At 43.1% G+C, this 19,258-nt stretch overlaps 1 protein-coding gene and 1 long non-coding RNA gene across 7 annotated transcripts in view; one reads left to right on the top strand and one right to left on the bottom strand.

The window, feature by feature from the left end:
* Nucleotides 1–19,258, bottom strand: part of LOC148127148 (uncharacterized) — a 51,811-nt gene that overhangs the window by 18,904 nt on the left and 13,649 nt on the right. The window lies entirely within an intron of this gene.
* PLXNB3 (plexin B3) overlaps nt 1–19,258 on the top strand; it is a 63,674-nt gene that overhangs the window by 34,706 nt on the left and 9,710 nt on the right. For all 6 annotated transcript variants that reach the window (XM_087925759.1, XM_026711658.2, XM_087925762.1 and 3 more), the window contains 19 exons: nt 513–685; nt 1,069–1,220; nt 2,369–2,474; nt 2,678–2,808; nt 3,036–3,212; nt 4,555–4,756; nt 4,860–5,099; nt 6,131–6,292; nt 8,158–8,306; nt 8,402–8,502; nt 10,260–10,477; nt 11,206–11,384; nt 12,398–12,464; nt 14,420–14,738; nt 14,917–15,020; nt 15,998–16,085; nt 16,683–16,852; nt 17,483–17,643; nt 17,783–17,930. In XM_087925759.1, coding sequence (XP_087781885.1) covers nt 513–685; nt 1,069–1,220; nt 2,369–2,474; nt 2,678–2,808; nt 3,036–3,212; nt 4,555–4,756; nt 4,860–5,099; nt 6,131–6,292; nt 8,158–8,306; nt 8,402–8,502; nt 10,260–10,477; nt 11,206–11,384; nt 12,398–12,464; nt 14,420–14,738; nt 14,917–15,020; nt 15,998–16,085; nt 16,683–16,852; nt 17,483–17,643; nt 17,783–17,930 — 3,047 coding nt within the window. The remainder of the gene's footprint in view (nt 1–512; nt 686–1,068; nt 1,221–2,368; nt 2,475–2,677; nt 2,809–3,035; nt 3,213–4,554; nt 4,757–4,859; nt 5,100–6,130; nt 6,293–8,157; nt 8,307–8,401; nt 8,503–10,259; nt 10,478–11,205; nt 11,385–12,397; nt 12,465–14,419; nt 14,739–14,916; nt 15,021–15,997; nt 16,086–16,682; nt 16,853–17,482; nt 17,644–17,782; nt 17,931–19,258) is intronic.

Here is a 19,258-nt window from a genome sequence, read left to right as displayed (position 1 = left end):
ACTGGCAAGAGAGAGAAAGTGCAGCTTGGCCTGGGCGCTTGGAATGCAGGAATGGGCTGTGCACCGGGACTTTTGCAAACTTGCAGGGCCCGAGCCTGGAGAACCAAGGGTAGCAGCATCAGAGATGCTCACTCAGCTCTTCTCATGCCCACCCAGCTTTTCGGGATTAAACCAAAACGCAGCGCATGGCACTCCCGGGTACTTCAAAAATCTTTTTTTCCTGTTGTTACGGGGACGGGGAAAAAGCAGGAGCGACTCAGATGCTATTGTTGGAGACGGCGCTGGTGCACGGGGGAGGTGGGGGGAAGAGAAATTAATTAACTTCCGAAAACATGTCCCAGCTGTTTTTTCAGGGCTCAAAACAAAATAAGGCCGCGCCTTATTTTGTGAGAAACACAGTAGCTTATCTTCCCTGGATAGCAGTGGACAGCAATGTCTGGCATAGAGAAGGTAGCTGTAAGCAGGACAATGTTAAACTGGTGTTCACCTCTTGTCTTTTTGCCTCCCCTCAGTGACTTTGTACAACTGTTCTGTTGACCGTTTGGACTGCAGTCGCTGCAAAGCGGCCCCCCAGCATTTCCACTGTGTCTGGTGTCAGCTGGAAAAAGAGACTGGCTGTGTCTATGAGAACTCCTGCCCATCCAAACTTGGTGTGGCTACTTGCCCATCGCCCGTCATCTACTCGGTGAGAAGCAACATCACTGGGCCCATAGTCTCCCTGCCTAGTTGTTCTACATGCAGATTTTTATTTTTTAATATAGGAATGAATATAAGGATTTTCCCTTGAAACCTCAGATCTCGATTTATCACCTTAGTCTTGCCACATACACACATACCTACCACCCTTTCAGTAATTCACTAGATAGAGTCAAAGTTCTTCAATGGTGAGCCAACTATCTCAATCCAGTTACCTTTCAGTTCCATTGGGAGTTCCAACCTCAGTATATAGGGGAGGTGCTTGGTTGTAACATTGGTGCTAATATATCTGTCTTTTGTTTTAACAGAATTTGAAGAAAGCAGCTAGTTTACAGCTGCAATGTCATAATACCATATAATCCTGTTTCCTAGATATCTCCACTCACTGGACCTTTGGAAGGAGAAATGGCTCTCACTGTGATAGGATCCAACCTGGGTCATCGCTTTGAAGACGTGGCTGGAAGTGTGCTTGTAGCTGGGCTGCCATGTGTTCCTGATCCAGCTCAGTACATAGTTTCCACTCGGTAAGGGCTACTCCCCACATGCAGCCAGTCTTTTTTAAAACCAAAGCAGTGAGTATTTGGTTTAGAGTTGCACAGAGATATGATCTTTAAGGAAATTGGCAGGAATTAGTTTGACTAACATTGTTTTGCTTATTAAGCCTGAATCACTCTATATGAGCTGATGATAAGTTGAGTGTGTCATCTTTTTATTAGATATTAAATGTAAATACAGTGCATGCAGAAACTATTCAGATCCCCTTCACTTTTGTCAAATTTGTTATGTTGCAGCCTGATTCTACAGGTGTTGAAATTAATTTTTTTTCTCATTAATCTACATTCTGTATCCTATTGACAAAGAGAAAACAGAATTTTAGAAATGTCTGTAAACGTACTAAGCTAAAATGTGAGTTTCTTGTTTTTGCTTTAGCATATTGTTTGAATCTAACAGTTTGTAAAGGAAATACGGCTTAGCATGATACATGAATTTGATCAATAGCAGATTATTTCACAAACTATAAGCAAATCACAATTTAGAACAATATATAAAACTAGTCCATGATTTGTTGCTTTTATGATACTAATCTATTACGTTTCAAGAATTTGCCTCAGCCTGATATAAAGTTGTCTTTCATCTGATAAAGGTTATTTCCTGTCTTTAGATTCTGTAACCAATCAATTTCTTGGATACCAATAACTTCTAATATTAAAGAAATAGTATGTCTCTGGAGTAGGAACCTCCATTTTTTCTGTCTACATGTACAGTACTTAACACTGTTGTTGTTTTTTTCAATGAAAAAGCTTCAAACACAACCTTTCCATAGGGGAATACAATGGTTTCTGCAGCATTAAGCTATGTAATTGGCATAGCATTCATTCTCAGGTGGCCATTAACATTCCTATCAAATAAAGGGCTGAGGAAAGCCAGAATGCCAGGCTGAATCTATAGCTAAGCTGAACTCCAGAGCTTTTGTCCAAAACCAATCAAGAACAGGAGCTGAAAACTCCTCTTACTTCTGATTCTGTACTATATTGTTCTCAGCTAATGAAACTTATTTTGAAAAGGGGTTCTCACGAGAGCCTGTACCCTTTCTGCATTCTTTAAAAATGCAGCCCTGCTGTGAATTTCTTCAGGCTTTCTCATAATAGGGCCTTCCTGCTGTTCCCTACAGGATTATCTGTAATGTGCCCCCTGGAAAGCGAGGTTTATCTGGCCCCGTTCAGGTCACCGTTGGAGATCGCCCCACGGGGATTTCCAAGAACCACTTCACCTACCAGGTCAGTGTCTGACAGAGGAGGTGGGGACATTCAGAGTTTGTCCTAAGGAAGCTTGAAACTGAGTATAAGGATGGGCTGAGCTAGGCACATTGGTTTGCAATGTGCCTGTGTCATGGTTATTAGGGGGGTGAGGAAAGACAAGCCAGATGCTGTGAATTCCACCAACACCGCCCATCAGCCCTCACAATTGCTTCCATTCTCAGGATCCGACCCTGCTCAATGTACACCCAGGATTCGGTCCCATGGCTGGAGGAACCCGAATAACCATCTCTGGCAAGGACCTCCTAACTGGCCCTGAGATTACTGTCAGCGTGGGCAACCTGCCCTGTATTCTGTGAGTAAAATGGCTTCTTTTCGTCTTCTCTCCCTCCCCTCTCTTTATTTCAGGGCCCCCCAAACATGGCAACTTTAAGCCTTGTGGACTTCAACTCCCTAACTTTGACCTTTGCTGGGAGTTGAAGTCCACAAGGCTTAAAGTTGCCAAGTTTGGGGACCTCTGCTTTATTTCCTCACAATCCTCTCCAAGTCCTCATATCACCTCTTTACTTTCCATCCCAACAGTGAGGAACCTGTGGAACCCAGAGCCATTGTGTGCCGTACCAGTGCCAGCTTGATGCCCCAGAGAGCAACTGTTCGTGCCAAGTATGGTGTGGCGCTGCGTGAATTTCTGGAGAAGCCCTTCCTTTATACACCTAATCCACAGCTCACTGGGGCCTTCCCATCTACCAGCTTCCATGGGTAAAAGCCTGAGGGGTCATTTTATCTGGCTTATGAGTTAATACTGTATATGAGCTTGCATGTTATAAAACATTTCTTTGCTTGACAAAGAAAAAGTTAGCCTTTTTTAAAAGAGGATACATGGTTGTATATAAGCAGCACAATCTGCCTTCCTTGGTGAGAAGGAAGGGAGACCTAAGGATTATTTCTACAACATTCATAACCATATACTCTGTGTGTACACACACACATACACTTCATGCTGTTGCCCTTTGCACAGAAAAAGATTAAGACATAATAAGAGAAAGAAATTAAAGGCATGAAATAAGAAAATATAGCCTGGATAACCCCAACACCATTCCCTATATCTTTCCATAGTTTTGATCCTTGCAAATCATCATTGCTTCCACCATGTTTGTATAATACGTCACATTTGTGGGTGGGTGGGTGGGTATCTGCACCTGTGGGTGTGCCCATGGTTTCCAAACAGTCTTAATTCCTGGTGACTACCTGGATTTGTCACTACAGTATTCCCGGCAAGATTTTTCAGAATTGGTTTGCCCTTGCCTACTTTCTAGGACTAAGAAATAGTGACTGGCCCAAGGTTACGTAGCTGGTTTAATATGCCTAAGGCAGGTCTAGAACCTCTAGAAGCTACTTACAACATTGTCATTATATCCACTGCATCACCCTGGCAGCCGTTGGCCATTATGGCTGACTGCAGGGATGCTCCAGCCCTCCTGCCTATCTCCTCCCATACCCCTCCTACCTTGGGCCTGCTTCCCACTCCCATGTCACCCATCATGCGATTACCTTTCAAAGACCTCTAGAACTCAAGTTAGGAAGGCCGCTCCATTTCTGGGCCCTATGGTGTGATCCTGGAAGCAGCCACCATTTTCTGAGCAGCTGCACTGAATTGTGGCCGCTTGGAAAATGGCAGCCGCTTCCAGGATCACATCATGTGGCTCAGCAATAGAGCAATTTGCTTTGCTTTTCTAATGTGAGCTCCACAACATTCCACAGGGATAAGTATTCTGCAAATAGGGGAAAGTTTAAGTCTTAGGTTTTAAGGGAGAGAAAGAAATGGGACCAGGTTGGTGTTTTGGGGTGGAACTCTGATATGAAGCCACAGTGAAGAAAGAAGGGTGGAGCTGTTTTAGAGAGCAAGAGAGTTTTGGACAATGGAAATACAGGGTGCAGGGACATTTCAGGAATGGGGAGCAAATAGGAGAACCTCAAAGTTAAGGCTGAGTTCAGCTGTCCAGGACCTCTTCCATCATAAGTTTGTTCACAATGGCTATATCAGACCAATGGGTGGTGAAATATTAAGACAGATATCTTTGTGGATGCTGATGTTTCTCAGGGGTGGAAGGATTATCCAGGTGGAGGGGACTCATTTGGATGTGGTGCAACAACCCCTCATCAAAGCCATCTTGGAGCAAGAGAAGACGCCCACAGGCAAAAGCATCCGGAAAAAAAGATCCTGTGATTCTTTGCATGGCCCTCATGCCCCATTGTCCTCAGCTTCCTCAAGGCCCTGTGTTGAGGTGGGCGATCTGTTGGAGGTGAGTACAGGAAAGAGAAGAAAAAGTTATGACTTGGTTGGAGGCTGCAGTTCAGGAACAATTCCCCTGCCCTCTTCTAATTATTTTTTTTGTATCTTCACAGTGCTGGGAACCTTGCTGTGCTAATTCATCTACTCTCCTACTTTGTCCATCGCCAGCTGTGCCACCCAATGCTCACTTCCGCTACCTTGTTTTTGAGCTGGATGGATTCCACGTTCCTTTTAGCAATGCCAGTGGAGGACAAGAATTCTCCTACAAACCCAATCCCCACCTGCGCTGGCCTGGTCGGGAATCCACTGGCCGCCCTTTTAGTCTTAAACCCGGCAATGTCCTGGACATAGAGGTAAGGAGCATTAGGGGAAGCAGCCCCAGGAATGGTGGAAGCTGGGACCGGGGGGAGGGGGGCTTGATATGATGTGCTAATCCTCCTTGTTTTTCAGCACAGTGATGCTTAGTAGAACTTCCTTGCTCATTAGCACTTCTGAAACCTCAGTCATTTCTTTCTGTCTTGATTCATTACAACAGTTAACAGAATTACCCCAAATTGCATTGCGACGGTGTATTGAGTCTCATGTCATAGAACTTCTGGTCATATTATCAGAAGACAGCAATATATAATTTGGAACAATTAAATCACCACTTTTGGAACTATATATCATCTACCAGAACTTCCTGTTTCTGGCTTCCAGTGGGTCTCCAGAATTCCCCCGGACCTTTGGAAGGGCGAAAACAGCCACCCCTGGGTTCTGGAGGCCCTCCGGAAGCCGGAAACAGGCTCATTTCCGGACTTCTGGTACTTCCGGGAGGGCCATTTTTCACCCTTCCAAGGGTCCAGAGACCTCCCCCAGGCCTCTGGGAGGGCAAAAACAGCCACCCCTGGGCTCTGGAGGCCCTCCGGAAGCCGGAAACAGGCCCATTTCCAGACTTCCGGAAGGCACGTTTTTTCTCCCTCCCAGAGCCTCCGCATGGACCCTGCACTTACCTCCATCAAAAATGGGCCATGTGGAGACTCTGGGGAGGGGAGGGGAGAGATGGGCAGGGCCAGCCAGTCAGTTGAAATACCGGTTTGGTGAACCAGACGTAACTTTAACATCCGGTTCACCGGAACCAGTCCAAACTGGTAGAATCCCACCCCTGATCTAAACCACTGGTAGTAAGCGTTATCCTGCTATAGAAAATAACGTGTCTTAGGAGTCTGCAGAGAGAGAGAGAGAGATGGGAGGGAGGGAGGGAGGGAGGGAGGGAGGGAGGGGGGGGTAGATAAGGCTTAGACACAGCATGGCCTCCAACTTGGTGGAAAGGGGGCCGTAATGAAATAATTGCAATTCTTGAATGTCGATTGCACTTGTGACTTTTTTTTGTGCCCCTCTTTAGGGAGAAGGTTTGAACCTCGGCATCAGCAAGAACGAAGTGAGGGCCTTCATAGGCAACAGTGTTTGCACCGTGAAGACTCTTACGCTTACCCATTTGTACTGTGAGCCCCCTCTGCAACCACCACAGCCGTTTAATACTTCTTCTGTGTTGCCTGAGTTTATAGTGAGTTCAAAAGTAACTGGATGGGTTTGAAAATATTGTAGGGACATCACAGCCATTCCCCACTCACCCACCACACACCTTGTTTCTGGCCTCTAACTTAGACCTTTGCTGATGTTTCCATATGTAGGAAAAGCTCTTCCTTCCTGAAAGACTTTTGAAAAAAAATCTATATAATCCCAGATGTTGTCAGATACAACTCTTCCTTGTTAGCAACAGGAATTCCTTTGAGTGTATAGCATGATCACACCCTTTGAATAATAATTTGCATAATGATATTATTCTGATTGCATAGTTGCTTAGATTCAATTCAGTTTCCCACTCCACCCATAAAGCAGAAGAAAGGTTTGCACAATAAAATTATTTTGGTTTTATGGCTCTTTTAATAGCTTCCTTCCTGGTCCTTTAGCGGCAGAGCAAAGAATTATGCGGAAAGAGTGGCTTTTGCGAGTGGTTGAACCATGTAATGTAGTGCTATCTTTGGAGATAAACATTGGTTATTCAACTTTCTATGCATCCTTAGTGCAAGTATAAATAATAAAAAAACTAACAAATTAATATATGTGGGTTTGAAATTTTAATCTTTCCCAAAGGGTTTTGATTAATATTTGGGATTAGAACTGGGAAACTCCCAGTACAGGAATTGATTGTATAACTCATATTCTTACATACCATACAGGATCAGTGCATAACCTGCACATTTTTATGTTATTGTTTTATTCTTCCATCAAAAAGTGGCTGCCCTTCACACAGACTTGACTGGGTGGTGTACAATAAAAAACAAGCCATAAAATGAACAACATTAAACACATTTCACAACTTTTAAAAAAATCAATACCATTAAAAGACTAGGAGAAAGCAGATTCAGTGTAGTTACAGGCAATGTAACCATTCCATTAATTCCACATTTCCTTGAAACCCCCAAACCTGTTGACACAGTCACATTTTGAGGGATTTCTGGAAGTTACCAGGGATTGGCCAGTCTCACTTCAAGGGAAATGATGTTCCACAGGGCAGAGGCCAAGGCAGAAAAGGCCCATGGAACCCGCCAGATATAACTCCTTAACACATGGGGCCCACAATATACCTCTTCTGAGGTAAATATAACCAGGCAAATACAACCAGGGGGAAGCTGTCCCTCAAATAATCAGCACCTGTGTCATGAAGAGCTTTAAATGATATTACCAGTACTTCGAATTGGATTCAGGAGCAAAAGATAACCAGTGCAGCTTGTAGAACAGAAGTGTAATGTGCTGTTTTAGGGATACACATAGCTGCTCATACCACTGCATTTTGCTTCTGTATTCTCTTTGATGGAAGCCCCATGTACAAAATCTTGCCTTATGCAAACAGATCTTCAGACATGACCAAGTCCCCTTTTTGCTGCTTTATTGGTACACTGAATCCCCAGATCCTAATTGGACCAATACTGGAAACTCACTCATTCTTACTATGAGTAGTTGTTAGCAATAGCAGGCAATTAAGTATACATTGATTGCTTTTTTAAAAAAAATCTATACATAAATGTAAACTTTCCTGTGGGGTTCATCGAAGAAATTCAGTTCATCAGCCTTCCTTAATGATCTTAAGATGGGCACCATTAGGAAAGTCTTCCCCAATCTGCTAGGGGCATGGACCTCAGTTCCTAGCATCCCTGTTGCTTGGGAAACATAGGAGGTGAAGCTCCCAGATCAGGTTTAGGACCGGAGCTCAGACCTTTTGAGACCAGACTTATTCCTGGTCTCCCTGTATTAGCTCTTGTTAGGGATTTCTGCTTTGACAGATTATTTAGTCCTTATAATAGCACAACGCTTTATTGCAACAGACAACTACGTGTCAAATGAATCTTGTATGCTGTCTTCTTGCAGGTACAGATGGGAAACCTGCGCCTGGATCTTGGTCGTGTCCGCTATGATACAGAACCGCCATCTAGTTTTCCCCCACAAGCCCAAATTGGGCTGGGTGTAGGGGCAGCAGTGCTGGTGGTTATAGTCCTGCTTCTCATTTTAATGTACAGGTATATCACACCTTCAGAATCACTGGGAGGCTGGGAAGCAATGTTGTTTCCTTCCCGTGAAACTTAGTAATCTCTTTTTCTTGGTCTCTTGACAGACGAAAGAGTAAGCAAGCCTTGCGTGATTATAAGAAAGTCCTAGTGCAGCTTGAGAACATGGAGATCAGCGTCGGAGACCAATGCCGCAAGGAATTCACTGGTATGAAATGGGAATGGTGTTAGCTTTTCCCCAACTGGACATGCCCCCTGGGTTGAATCACTAGATTACTGCTCCCATCATTTGCAGCTGAAAGAGCAGGTGGTTGTGTGAACTGGAGATGATGTATACGTAGCATAACAAGCATTCAAGAATACCTGATCAGGGAGGGTCGGATTAATTAATCTGGAGGAAAGAGGAAGGATTTTGAATGAGGGAAAGAAAGGAAGAATGAGATGATAAAAGAGCTGTCTATAGATCTAAAATCTTATCTGTGGTCCTCAAGTATCAACCGCTTGTTCAGCAACTGTTTGAAGCACTGAATGGGAGGTACTTACAACTTGCCCTTATACTGATGGCTCTTGCCGCATCCTTGTGGGCATGTGATCGCAATTTGGAAACTTCCACGACAAGCAAAGTCTATGCGGAAGACAGCAGGAAGACACAGGCTGCGGTCACATGAGGTTGTCACTTAATGAACCACACGATCCTTGTTTAATGACAACTGGAGTTGCCAAAGCTGACATTGATAAGCAGCATGGTCACATGGTTGTTGGGGTTTTTTTACTTACAACCACATCATTTAATGATAGGGTTTCCAGTCCCAATATGTTAAGGCAAGGACTTCCTGCAATCTCTAACAGGCTACAGTCAAGACTTCTTTGAAATGTGGTGCTCTTACCAGTTGACCTGTCCAGATTAGATACTTAGGGAAAGCCTTCATTTATGAATATAGAGGATTCCATATGGAGTAGGAAATAGCATACATGTGTTAAAGCAAGTGAGAGAGTTCATACAGGAATTACTGTGACAGGATAACTAAAGGTGTTCAGTAGTCTCATCTGAAGCAGAAAAGGTGACAGTGCTTGCTTGAGCTGCAAGCGCTCCAGGTGTGACAGCCCAGAAAAGATGTGGCTTATTTTAAAGAGGTCCCTGCAGGTAAGCAAGCACCTCCACCCTGGATCCAAAGAATCTTCCTGGCTTCCAAGCAAAGACCAAACACTTCTATTGATCACCTTGTGAGAGAAATCGGCAGCATAAAAATTCAATAAATTCATAAATAGATAACTCCCGGAGATGATCATGAATTGATTAGCAATGTAATGGCCTTGTTTTCCTGCCAAATTACAAATCCTTAGATATTGCACCCAAGAGACTTTATTTGCCCTAGTGCTGAGTTTCCACAGAGTTTGGAAGAACAAGAGTTTTGGAGGGTGGGAGTGGGTGGGAGAGGGAGAGGGGAAACAACTGGATTCTTCATTTCTGTATCCTTGTTTGAGCACGTACAGTGCCCTTGCTGTGAAGAAAGGAGACCAAGCAGAGCTTTTGAGAAACAGGCACTGCACAAAGCAGTGCCCTAAAAATTGTCCTGATTATTATGAATGATCCTTGTCTCTATGATTATAAACAGCAGCTTTACAATTCCTGCTTAATTTTGCGGGGTTAGGCTGTTGTCAAAAGCAGGAAAAGCACAGGTGAAGTAAAAAGTGTGTGTGTGTTTTGGTAATTTTTTTGCTTTATATTTACAATAAATCCATCTTTCATTTAAACAGCGTGTCAACTGAGTACATATACCTTGTGCTAGCAGTTATAATTAGTTTTTTTCTGGAAGGAGAAAAATGAAAGGCATTTTAGAAGTGGGGAAGCATTTATTATTGTGAATGACCGGGTGCTGTATGTTCCTTTTTGTTCTTCTTTAACCCTTTATCCTCCTTCCCTTCGGTCCCAACTTCTGATCCCAACTCCTTTCCTCGCTTCAGATCTCATGACTGAAATGACTGACTTGAGTGGGGAGCTGGAAGGCTCTGGAATCCCTTTCCTGGACTATAACACCTACGCTCAGCGTGTCTTCTTCCCGGCTCAGGGGGATGTCCCTCTGAGGCGGGTGCTGGACCTGCCCGAGGGCCGCCGAGCCACAGTGGAGCAGGGCCTGGGACAATTCTCCAATCTGTTGAACAGCAAAGTCTTCCTGCTGACGGTGAGCAAACTGGGGGAAATGGGGAGGTGAATGCTGGAAAGCAGCGGAAGGACAGAACAGATTCTCCGCCACTGGTGGGAGTGGGATGGGTTTTGGAAATCAGCTGTTAAGTGGGAAGTCTCCCAGTGTGGGAACAAGGACGAATTGCAGGAAGCAAAACTCCTATATGAACACCTCTACTATACCATTCAATATTGACATAGGAGAGAACAAGGCAAAGCTGCACACTGATAGGAAGGGACTCTAGTCTAGGTGGTCATTTGGTATCTCCTAGATCAGGGCTGTCAAACTGGGAGCCCGCAGCCCAGATGCGTCACATGTAAGCTATGCCCGCCCCAGCTCCGCAAAGTGAAAAAATGTTGCAATACATCATGTGATGGCAATGGGATGCCGTGGGTTTGACACCCGTGTCCTAGATTCATCTGCAGGGAATGTTTACAAGTATTCTCCTCTGCTGCATCAATGGCTGATGGTTTAAACTTCAGCTTTGAACAATATTTCCAGACTGATGCTTTCATCCCAATGATGAAAGTAGCGTTGCACAATTGCAGCACAAGTTCTTTTGCCCCTTTTATGCATGAAAGCAGTGCCGGAAAGCACATACAGGAAGGATGGAACCTCATCATTTGCCTCCTTGACCCTCGGAAAATCTCTGTCCTTGGAGCAGAAGGGGTACCTTCTGGGCCATAGCAACAGAGCTGATGCTCTTCTCTCCCTGCTATTCACAGTTAATCCGGACGTTGGAGGCCCAACCTACCTTCTCTCAACGAGACCGATGTCATACAGCATCGCTTCTCTCTTTGGCTCTCCATGGGCGGCTGGAGTACTTGACGGACATCATGCAGACCCTGCTGAGTGATCTGGCTGCCCACTGCGTTGCCCGCAATCCTAAGCTCATGCTTCGCAGGTAGGTCCTGGAGCAATCATGCATAGATGCAGAGTGGGGAAAGGTACCTTTCTTCCAAAAAAATCTTTTTTGATTATCTGCTTCTGCAGAATGGGTAGCTCTGCGCTCTCTTGATGTGGGTAGCTTTGTGCTCTCTTGAGCAAGCCTTCAATTTTCATAGCTAGCATTGATTCCTCATGGCTAGCAGCTACAGCAAAAATTTACAAGTACCTACCCCAAACAATTGGGGTGAATTCATGAAGAAATTAAATCTTAAACTGGAATACCATTGATTGAAAAGAAATATGGTAGTGAATGAAAAGATCTTCTGAGGATTGCTTCGCCTATTTACTTGCTATGAACATTATTCTTCTTTTTGACAGTTGTTCAAGCACTGTGGTGATACACAAAAATATTGCCCTGAAATTTGTTTTAAAATTTCCTTCATACTAGATAATATAGTCCATAATCTGCTTCAGATACTTTGGTCTCAAAAAGATTTTTCTTGAATTCAGTTAAGCCCTGCATTAATTTTATTGCCCTAGACAAAACCCTCAGGGAGTGTGAATGGTTTATACTTTGAGTTAAGGCAGTTCTTGGGCAGCATATAGGCAATCCCTCTTCTCTTGGAGTTGGAACTGGTTCCAGTATATCATGAAATATAGGTAGTCTTCAGGTTATGGCCATTTGTTTACTGAGAGTTCAAAGTTGTGATGATGCTGAAGAAATGATACTTACGACAGGTCCTTGTAGTTCCAGCCATAGCCGTGACGTCCCCACAGTCATGTGGTCAGTAATTTCTGATATTCTCTGCTGGCTTCCCAAAGCAAAATCAAGGAAAGTGGCAAAAAATTGGGAAGTCATGGTCAGGTCATCATTTAACATTGGCAACCATGACTGCAGGAATTGCCCTCGCTAAGCATCATGGTCATGCAACATCACATTTTAAGATTGTGTTAGTTAGTGATGGCCCAATTGCTATTACAAGTCAGGATTTATTTGTAACATTATTAAACCATGCAATTATTTCATAGGACAGAGACCATGGTGGAGAAACTACTGACCAATTGGATGTCCATCTGTCTCTACTCCTACCTTAGGGTAAGCACTGGGCACCATGCTGAATTGTAAAATCTAGTTTTAAATTGGTTTGATAGAGAGCAGGGCCAGGGAAATGGGCCTAGCTTTACAACTGTGTGAAGTCTTTGGCTAATATGTTGCTATTTTGTTTCCTTACCCGCTTTAAACTCTTTTATGTCTGGTACTGAAATCTATTGAAAATCTGTGAAACATCTTACCAGACTTTCTGTTCCTGTTTCTGGGCAATCAGATAACATCCTGTTAGGTGTAACTTGATTTATTTCTGGCTTTGTAGTCTGCCAATTCTAAAAGAAACTTCTGCTTTCCCTGCTATCCTGCTGATCCTCACAACTTTCCCCCAGTGAGCAGAGGCACATGAGAATAGATTGTACCAAAAAAAATATATCAGCAAATAATCAATCTATATCTTTTGTGTTGCCTGGAGAGTTTGGATCTGGGTTTTAATAATTTGACCATCCCACACTGGTTTTCATTTGTCCTCCCATGGAGAAATTCTGTGTGGATTATTTCCCCGCTATTTCATTCTTACTCTGCTTTCCAAAATCCTTCATGTGGGTGACTGCATCACTTCAGTTCATGGTAGAGGCCTACATCTTGGTAACCAATCTTTGGTATGTTTTTTTCTGCTGCGCCTTTTAATATTGAACCTCATCTGTTTGCAAATTTTACTATAGCCTTTTTGTTGTTTTCCCTCCTGACATTCCCTAGTTTTCCTCCTCAGTGCTCCCATCCATCCATCTTTCTGAATTGCCAAAAAAGTATTCACCAATAGTAGGGCAAAGAAGCCAAAAGAGATTGCCTTAATTGCTGTGAATGTATTTTTGTTTGTACATAAATTGTCTTTCTTTTCCACACAATCAGTTTATTTTATACAATAGTCAGCCTTTCACTTTAGTACAGTAAAAACTTTTAAATATAAACCATCTCCAATTTTACACTTGGAAAGAAAGTTCTCTGATTCTGATAAGCCATGCAACTTAGGTGAATTTGCAAGCTATTTGCTTATTTTGCTTATTTGCACAGTATATTCAGATACTGTATCAATCAAGTTATTATATTTGCCATGTTTTAAATTACAAATTCTTAAACTCTTAACTATAGGGTTGGTTCCACCTTATTTCTTTTATACATCTTTTCTTCGTTCATTATTACCAATTTTATTCCTTTTCTATGCTAAGTCATGTCATTGCAACTGTGGTCACAGCAAAAATTGATTGATTGGTTGATTGGTTGGTTGATTAACAAGTGTATTCTATTTGAGTTGGAATTATGCAAAGCATCTAAGTTTTCCCTGAGCTAATGAAAATCTTGTACATCCCTTTTTCTGGCTATTATTCACAATACATGCTCTCATTGATGGATGCCTATTTTGGTTTAAAAGATAATATCACTGCTTGTGTTTTGTGCTTGATCAGAATGCCTGAAAATGGTCTTTTTTTTAAAAAAAAGGATTTTTGAAAGTCAGTGTAGGTAGTTCTTGACTTACGATTACAACTGAGCCCCAAATTTCTGATGCTAAGTGAGACACTTGTCAAGTGAATTTTGCCCCAATTTACAATCTTTCTTGCCACAATTGTTAAGTGAATCACTGCAGTTGGTAAGTTAGTAACATGGTTCTCAAGTGAATCTGGCTTCCCCATTGACTTTGCTTGTCAGAAGGTCACAAAATGTGATCACATGATCACGGGACACTGCAACAGTCATAAATATGAGTCAGTTGTCAAGCACCTGAATTTTGATCACTTGACCATGGGGGATGCTGCAATGGTTGCAAGCGTGAAAAACAATCATAAGTCATTTTTTCAGTGCCGTTGTAACTTCGAATGAACCATTGTAAGTCGACTACCTATATCCGGAACTCCTGAGGAAACATCGTGCTAGGTATACCGCAGCAGAGCAGGGATTGTTTCAACTTTAGAGAATGAGATTCATTCATTCTATCTTTCCTGCTGCAGGAGGTAGCCGGGGAGCCCTTGTACATGCTTTTCCGTGCCATTAAGTACCAGGTGGATAAAGGCCCGGTGGATGCTATCACAGGCAAGGCCAAGCGGACTCTAAATGACAGCCGGCTGCTCCGAGAGGATGTGGAATATCGGCCTCTTACTCTGACCGTCTTGGTGCGAGGAGGGCCTGGTGGTGGGACTGAAACTCAGCGTATCCCAGCCCGTGTCCTCGACACAGATACTATCACCCAAGTGAAGGAAAAAATCTTGGACCAGGTGTTCAAGGGTGTGCCTTTTTCCCAGCGGCCCTCTGTGCATTCTCTTGACTTAGGTAAGATACCTCCTTCCTTTAGTCATCCCAGGTAGATGAGGTTGGCTAATTTATTTGCATAGTGTTGTGCACTAGACTGTGGCTTCATAAATTGAGTTGTGGAGGTTTGAGGGAAAGAGGAGAACATGAAAGTGCGAGTCTCTTACCTGTTACTCATCTCCCTCCTGCCCACCCTCAGAATGGCGCTCAGGGGTTGCTGGCCATCTGACCCTTTCAGATGAGGACCTGACTTCAGTCATGCAGAACCAGTGGAAGAGGCTCAACACGTTGCAACATTACAAGGTACAGCCAGCAAATGAGATGAGAGTGAAGAAAAAAATGGGTGGGGGGAGATGAGGGAGGGACAATTTGCTGGCCATGTGCATTCCCCAATCTTATGTTTCCAATCTTAAGCATATGCCAGCAAACTCCAGCAGCAAAAATGCAAAAAATCCACGTCTCTACTTTTAGCCATTCCCTGACGAGGAAAATGGGTATCTTTTAAGTTTCTGTGTGGCTTAATCCTGCAGGGGTATAGTGTTTGCTACTTCTAAACTGGAAATCCTCCCCTAATCAGAAACATGTTGCTCCCCTCTTCATTAGTTTTCTGCAACCCTGGGCACCAAAAAACAGAAAATGCAGCTCTTGGAAGATAACATCTATTCTATCTAGAACTACCATGTTTCTCCAAAAAGACGACCCACCTTGAAAAGAAGCCCTATCATGTTTTTGAGCGCATGCAATCAAATTAAGCCCCACCCACAAAATTAGCCCTAATTAAGACCCCGCCCACCCTGGGATGTAGAGGGTAGGGCAAGGCACACAGGTAAAAAATAAGCTAGGATGGGGATGGAGGGGTGAAGCTGCCCTACTTACCAGGCATTGCACAACCCGACGTCTGCCTCGTTGTCTTCTGCGGCCACTTGCCACCACTCGCATGGATTGTCCCGACCTCTGTTTCGCCTTCAGATGCCTGCCAGAAGGCATCTGCAGGCAATAACAGATCTGTTAGTGGCCACAGAAGTGGGCTAGCAGCATGCTCCTGCTGGGTGGGGCTGTCAATGCCACTGCCACGAGATGAGTCAATAATTAGAGCCCTCCAAAAAGAAGGCCTAGCCATTTTTTCAGGGGTCAAAAGAAAATAAGACCCAGCCTTGTTTTTGGAGAAACACAGTAGCTACATTAGAGAGCATTAGCGCTCTCTATACTAGCTGACAGAGGCACTCTGCTGTGCTTTGCCATTTTTGATTGTTTGCAGTTCTCTGTTCCTCTTTCCGCAGGTTCCTGATGGGGCCACAGTCAGTCTCATCCCCCGCCTTCACAATGACATTTCCCAAGGCACGGGTCAAAACTTCTTCTTTGGAGAAAGTGAGTGTGTCTCTCAAAGCAAAGGCATGGCTGGGTTCATGCATTGTTTGTAAGCCATAATGTGGGTTCTTTGGAGTTAAATGGATCCAGCCAATTCTGGACCACAATTGAACAAAGGCAAAAACATTTGGTTTTGAACCATTACTGCCTTGTGTAACATGGTATCTTCTCTACTGTTCAGCACTGCTTAACACCAGTGACTGTACTGTCTCAAGAATAATGAGTTGTAATTCAGCACATTAGGAGGGCACCAGAAAGCATAAATCATTCCTCTTATTTGTAATGTTTTGAGATTCCCAGACGTTTCACCACTCAGATAAATAACATTATCAACAGTGATTACATAGATTTCCTCTGTGATCTATGCCTCTGACCACCTTGTTTTTGGCTACAATGGCCACCCCAAAGGTTTCCCGAGCCTCCTTCCTATAAGCCTCCTTCTTTCCTTCACACTTTTGACTGCCGCTACTGCTATTACCCTAGAATGGGTTATGAATAATTCTTACATCCCGGAGGCAAGATGGCTGTCAGGGAAATGTGGTAATGGACAGATTGGCCTATCTTATAGCCAGATGAATCTTACTGCTTCCTTTTCAGACACCCCAATGCTAGAGGATGGAGAGGAAGGGGGGCTACGCCTCTGGCACCTGGTAAAGCCCACAGAAGAACCAGAAGCCACAAAGCAGCAGCAGGGTCGGCGCAGCAGCCTACGAGAGCGGGCAAAGGCTATTCCTGAGATCTATCTCACTCGCCTGCTTTCCATGAAAGTAAGAAACAAGCATGGTGCTTTTAAAATGCCTCCTCCCAGGCATCCAATTCAGTCCTCAAATGCACAGAGCCTTAGACCAGTGGCCTCACAATTAGGATTCCCAAGAGTTTGTCAAGACAAGGGGGAAAGAGAAACCAGTTTCCCTGAAAGGAAGCGTTTGCGCTATTTAGCTCTGCGTTGTAATCATGAGCATTCTGGATGTACTCTTAGGGTAAATGAAGAGACCACGCAAACAGCTAAGCTAGAACCAGACTATGATAAGGTACAGGAACACAATCATGAGAACAATTTAAAATTAAATTCTGACAAGTTGGCTTAACTCCAACAAATGTTTCTTAAGATGGCTGCAAAGCTTTAAACAAAATTATTCGCCAAACAGCAATTACATAGACAGGATCTCTCCTTATGGATCAGCTCTTGATTAAAAAACTGAAAAGAGTAGAACATCTATTAAATCGGCTAGGGCTTCCTAGAGGTTTCCAAGTGTCAGGAATGCAGTGATGAAGTTGTAATACACGCAAGTTTTAAATACTGGTATTTTGATGGTATTTTGTATTTCTCATTAATTGGAAAAAAAGCAGGAGCATGTCTCTAAGGCCTTTCTTTTCCTCCTCTTGACCATCCATAGGGAACCCTACAGAAGTTTGTAGACGATGTGTTCCAGGCAGTGCTGAGCGTAAACCGCCCAGTACCAATTGCTGTCAAGTATCTTTTTGACCAATTGGATGAATTGGCAACAAAGCATGGGGTCACTGAACCTGAGACTTTGCATATCTGGAAAACCAACAGGTGAGATTTGCACGGGCTGATCAATGGCAGATTTGCTCAAGATTGCAAGAAAATAGAGGTTTCAAAGGCTGAAGATTAGCAGCTGGAAGATGTCATGGATCTCTCAACTTTAACGTATTTTTTCTTCTACCTATCTCAGTCTGCTGCTGCGCTTCTGGGTGAATACACTCAAGAACCCTCAATTCATTTTCGATGTGCGTGTCTCTGATAATGTGGACGCAAATCTCACTGTCATTGCTCAGACATTTATTGATGCATGCACAACCGCTGAACACAAAGTTGGCAGGGTAAGTCTGCATATGTGCGCATGGAGTAAACAGGGAGAGAGATCTGAATTTGAGTGCATGTGATGTTGCCGTGCTTCATTTAGGTAAATCAGGGTTACATACTACTGTTTTGTTCCATATGAAACAGAATAATAAATGAAGTCTTGCCCAATCTAGTATCTTCCATAAAGATTGAGCTATAATTCCATTACCTCAATTTGCATAGCCAAAAGGGGGGATTCTAACTGTAAACAGGTACAATAAAGGGAACTTACGTTGGGAATGCTAAGAAGGCGTCATATATTTGACAGTCCAACCTTTTATCTAAATAATTTCTTCCAGGTATTTAACTATTGGAAACTAGTGGGAACATTAGTCTCATCATTTCTACAAGCAGCAGTTGAAGAGACATTGAGTTGTTGGGTATTTTTTCAAGTGGGTGCAGCTATTGGTGGCTTCAGCTAGTGCTCAAGTTTTGTTTTTGCTTACACTTTCATTTATAGTTATTTCTTTATTTATGCTTACAGTTTTATTAATTTATGCTAGAAGCCAATTTGAAAAGTTCTTTCTAGACAAAATGTTCTCGATTTCATGCTGGCCATGTCATTTTAACATATCATGTGATAACATTTATCTGAGTCAGTTTCATTATTTTTCTCTTGAGGCAACAAGTTAACTATTACTTGTTTGTTGTAACCCTCCTCCACATAATTAATTTAGGCCCCTCAAAGACTCCATTTTGTCAATGATCATTCCGCTCATTAATACTTTCTTAGAGGCTATGATGAAGTCAGTACTCTATCTTTTGACTAGATCAGTTTTAACAACTATCAGCTGTTATTCAGGATTCCATATTTAGTCCAACTGGTGAAGAAGATAGTGTTGCTATATCTTAGAGAAAGCAGATTATATTTGTTGATTTTGCTGGATCGCTTCGTGGCTTTTAAGAATCTTGGGAGGGTACTTGGGGGTTTGTGGTCTTTTTTTGCAGTAATTCCATTCCAATCTTTTCAAAGACTGCAAGAAAATAGTCCTGGATATTTCTGCTCACATCTTTGGCAGTTCTGCAAGGTTCTCTCATCTTCCACAGTATTTGATATAAAGCTGCCAGGATAATTCACAGGTTTGATGCTAATGGACATCAAGATACAAATAATATCCATTTAAAGCTTTACTTTTCTGCAGGCTTAGGATTAGATGGCTACAGAGTTTTTAATTGCTTCAGGTTGTAAAGCATTCTGTATGACAGAACAAGCTAAACCTAAATGCAAATAAGATAGTGTTGATATTGATTCTGGAGGCTGGGTTTTGGGATTTGGGAAATATGCCTGTCCTCAATAGAGTATGCC

The sequence above is a fragment of the Pseudonaja textilis genome, chromosome 2, assembly GCF_049901715.1.
Source record: "Pseudonaja textilis isolate UNSWEBS1 chromosome 2, rPseTex1.2, whole genome shotgun sequence".
NCBI lineage: Eukaryota > Metazoa > Chordata > Lepidosauria > Squamata > Elapidae > Pseudonaja > Pseudonaja textilis.
This window is presented reverse-complemented; position numbering and strand designations above follow the sequence as displayed.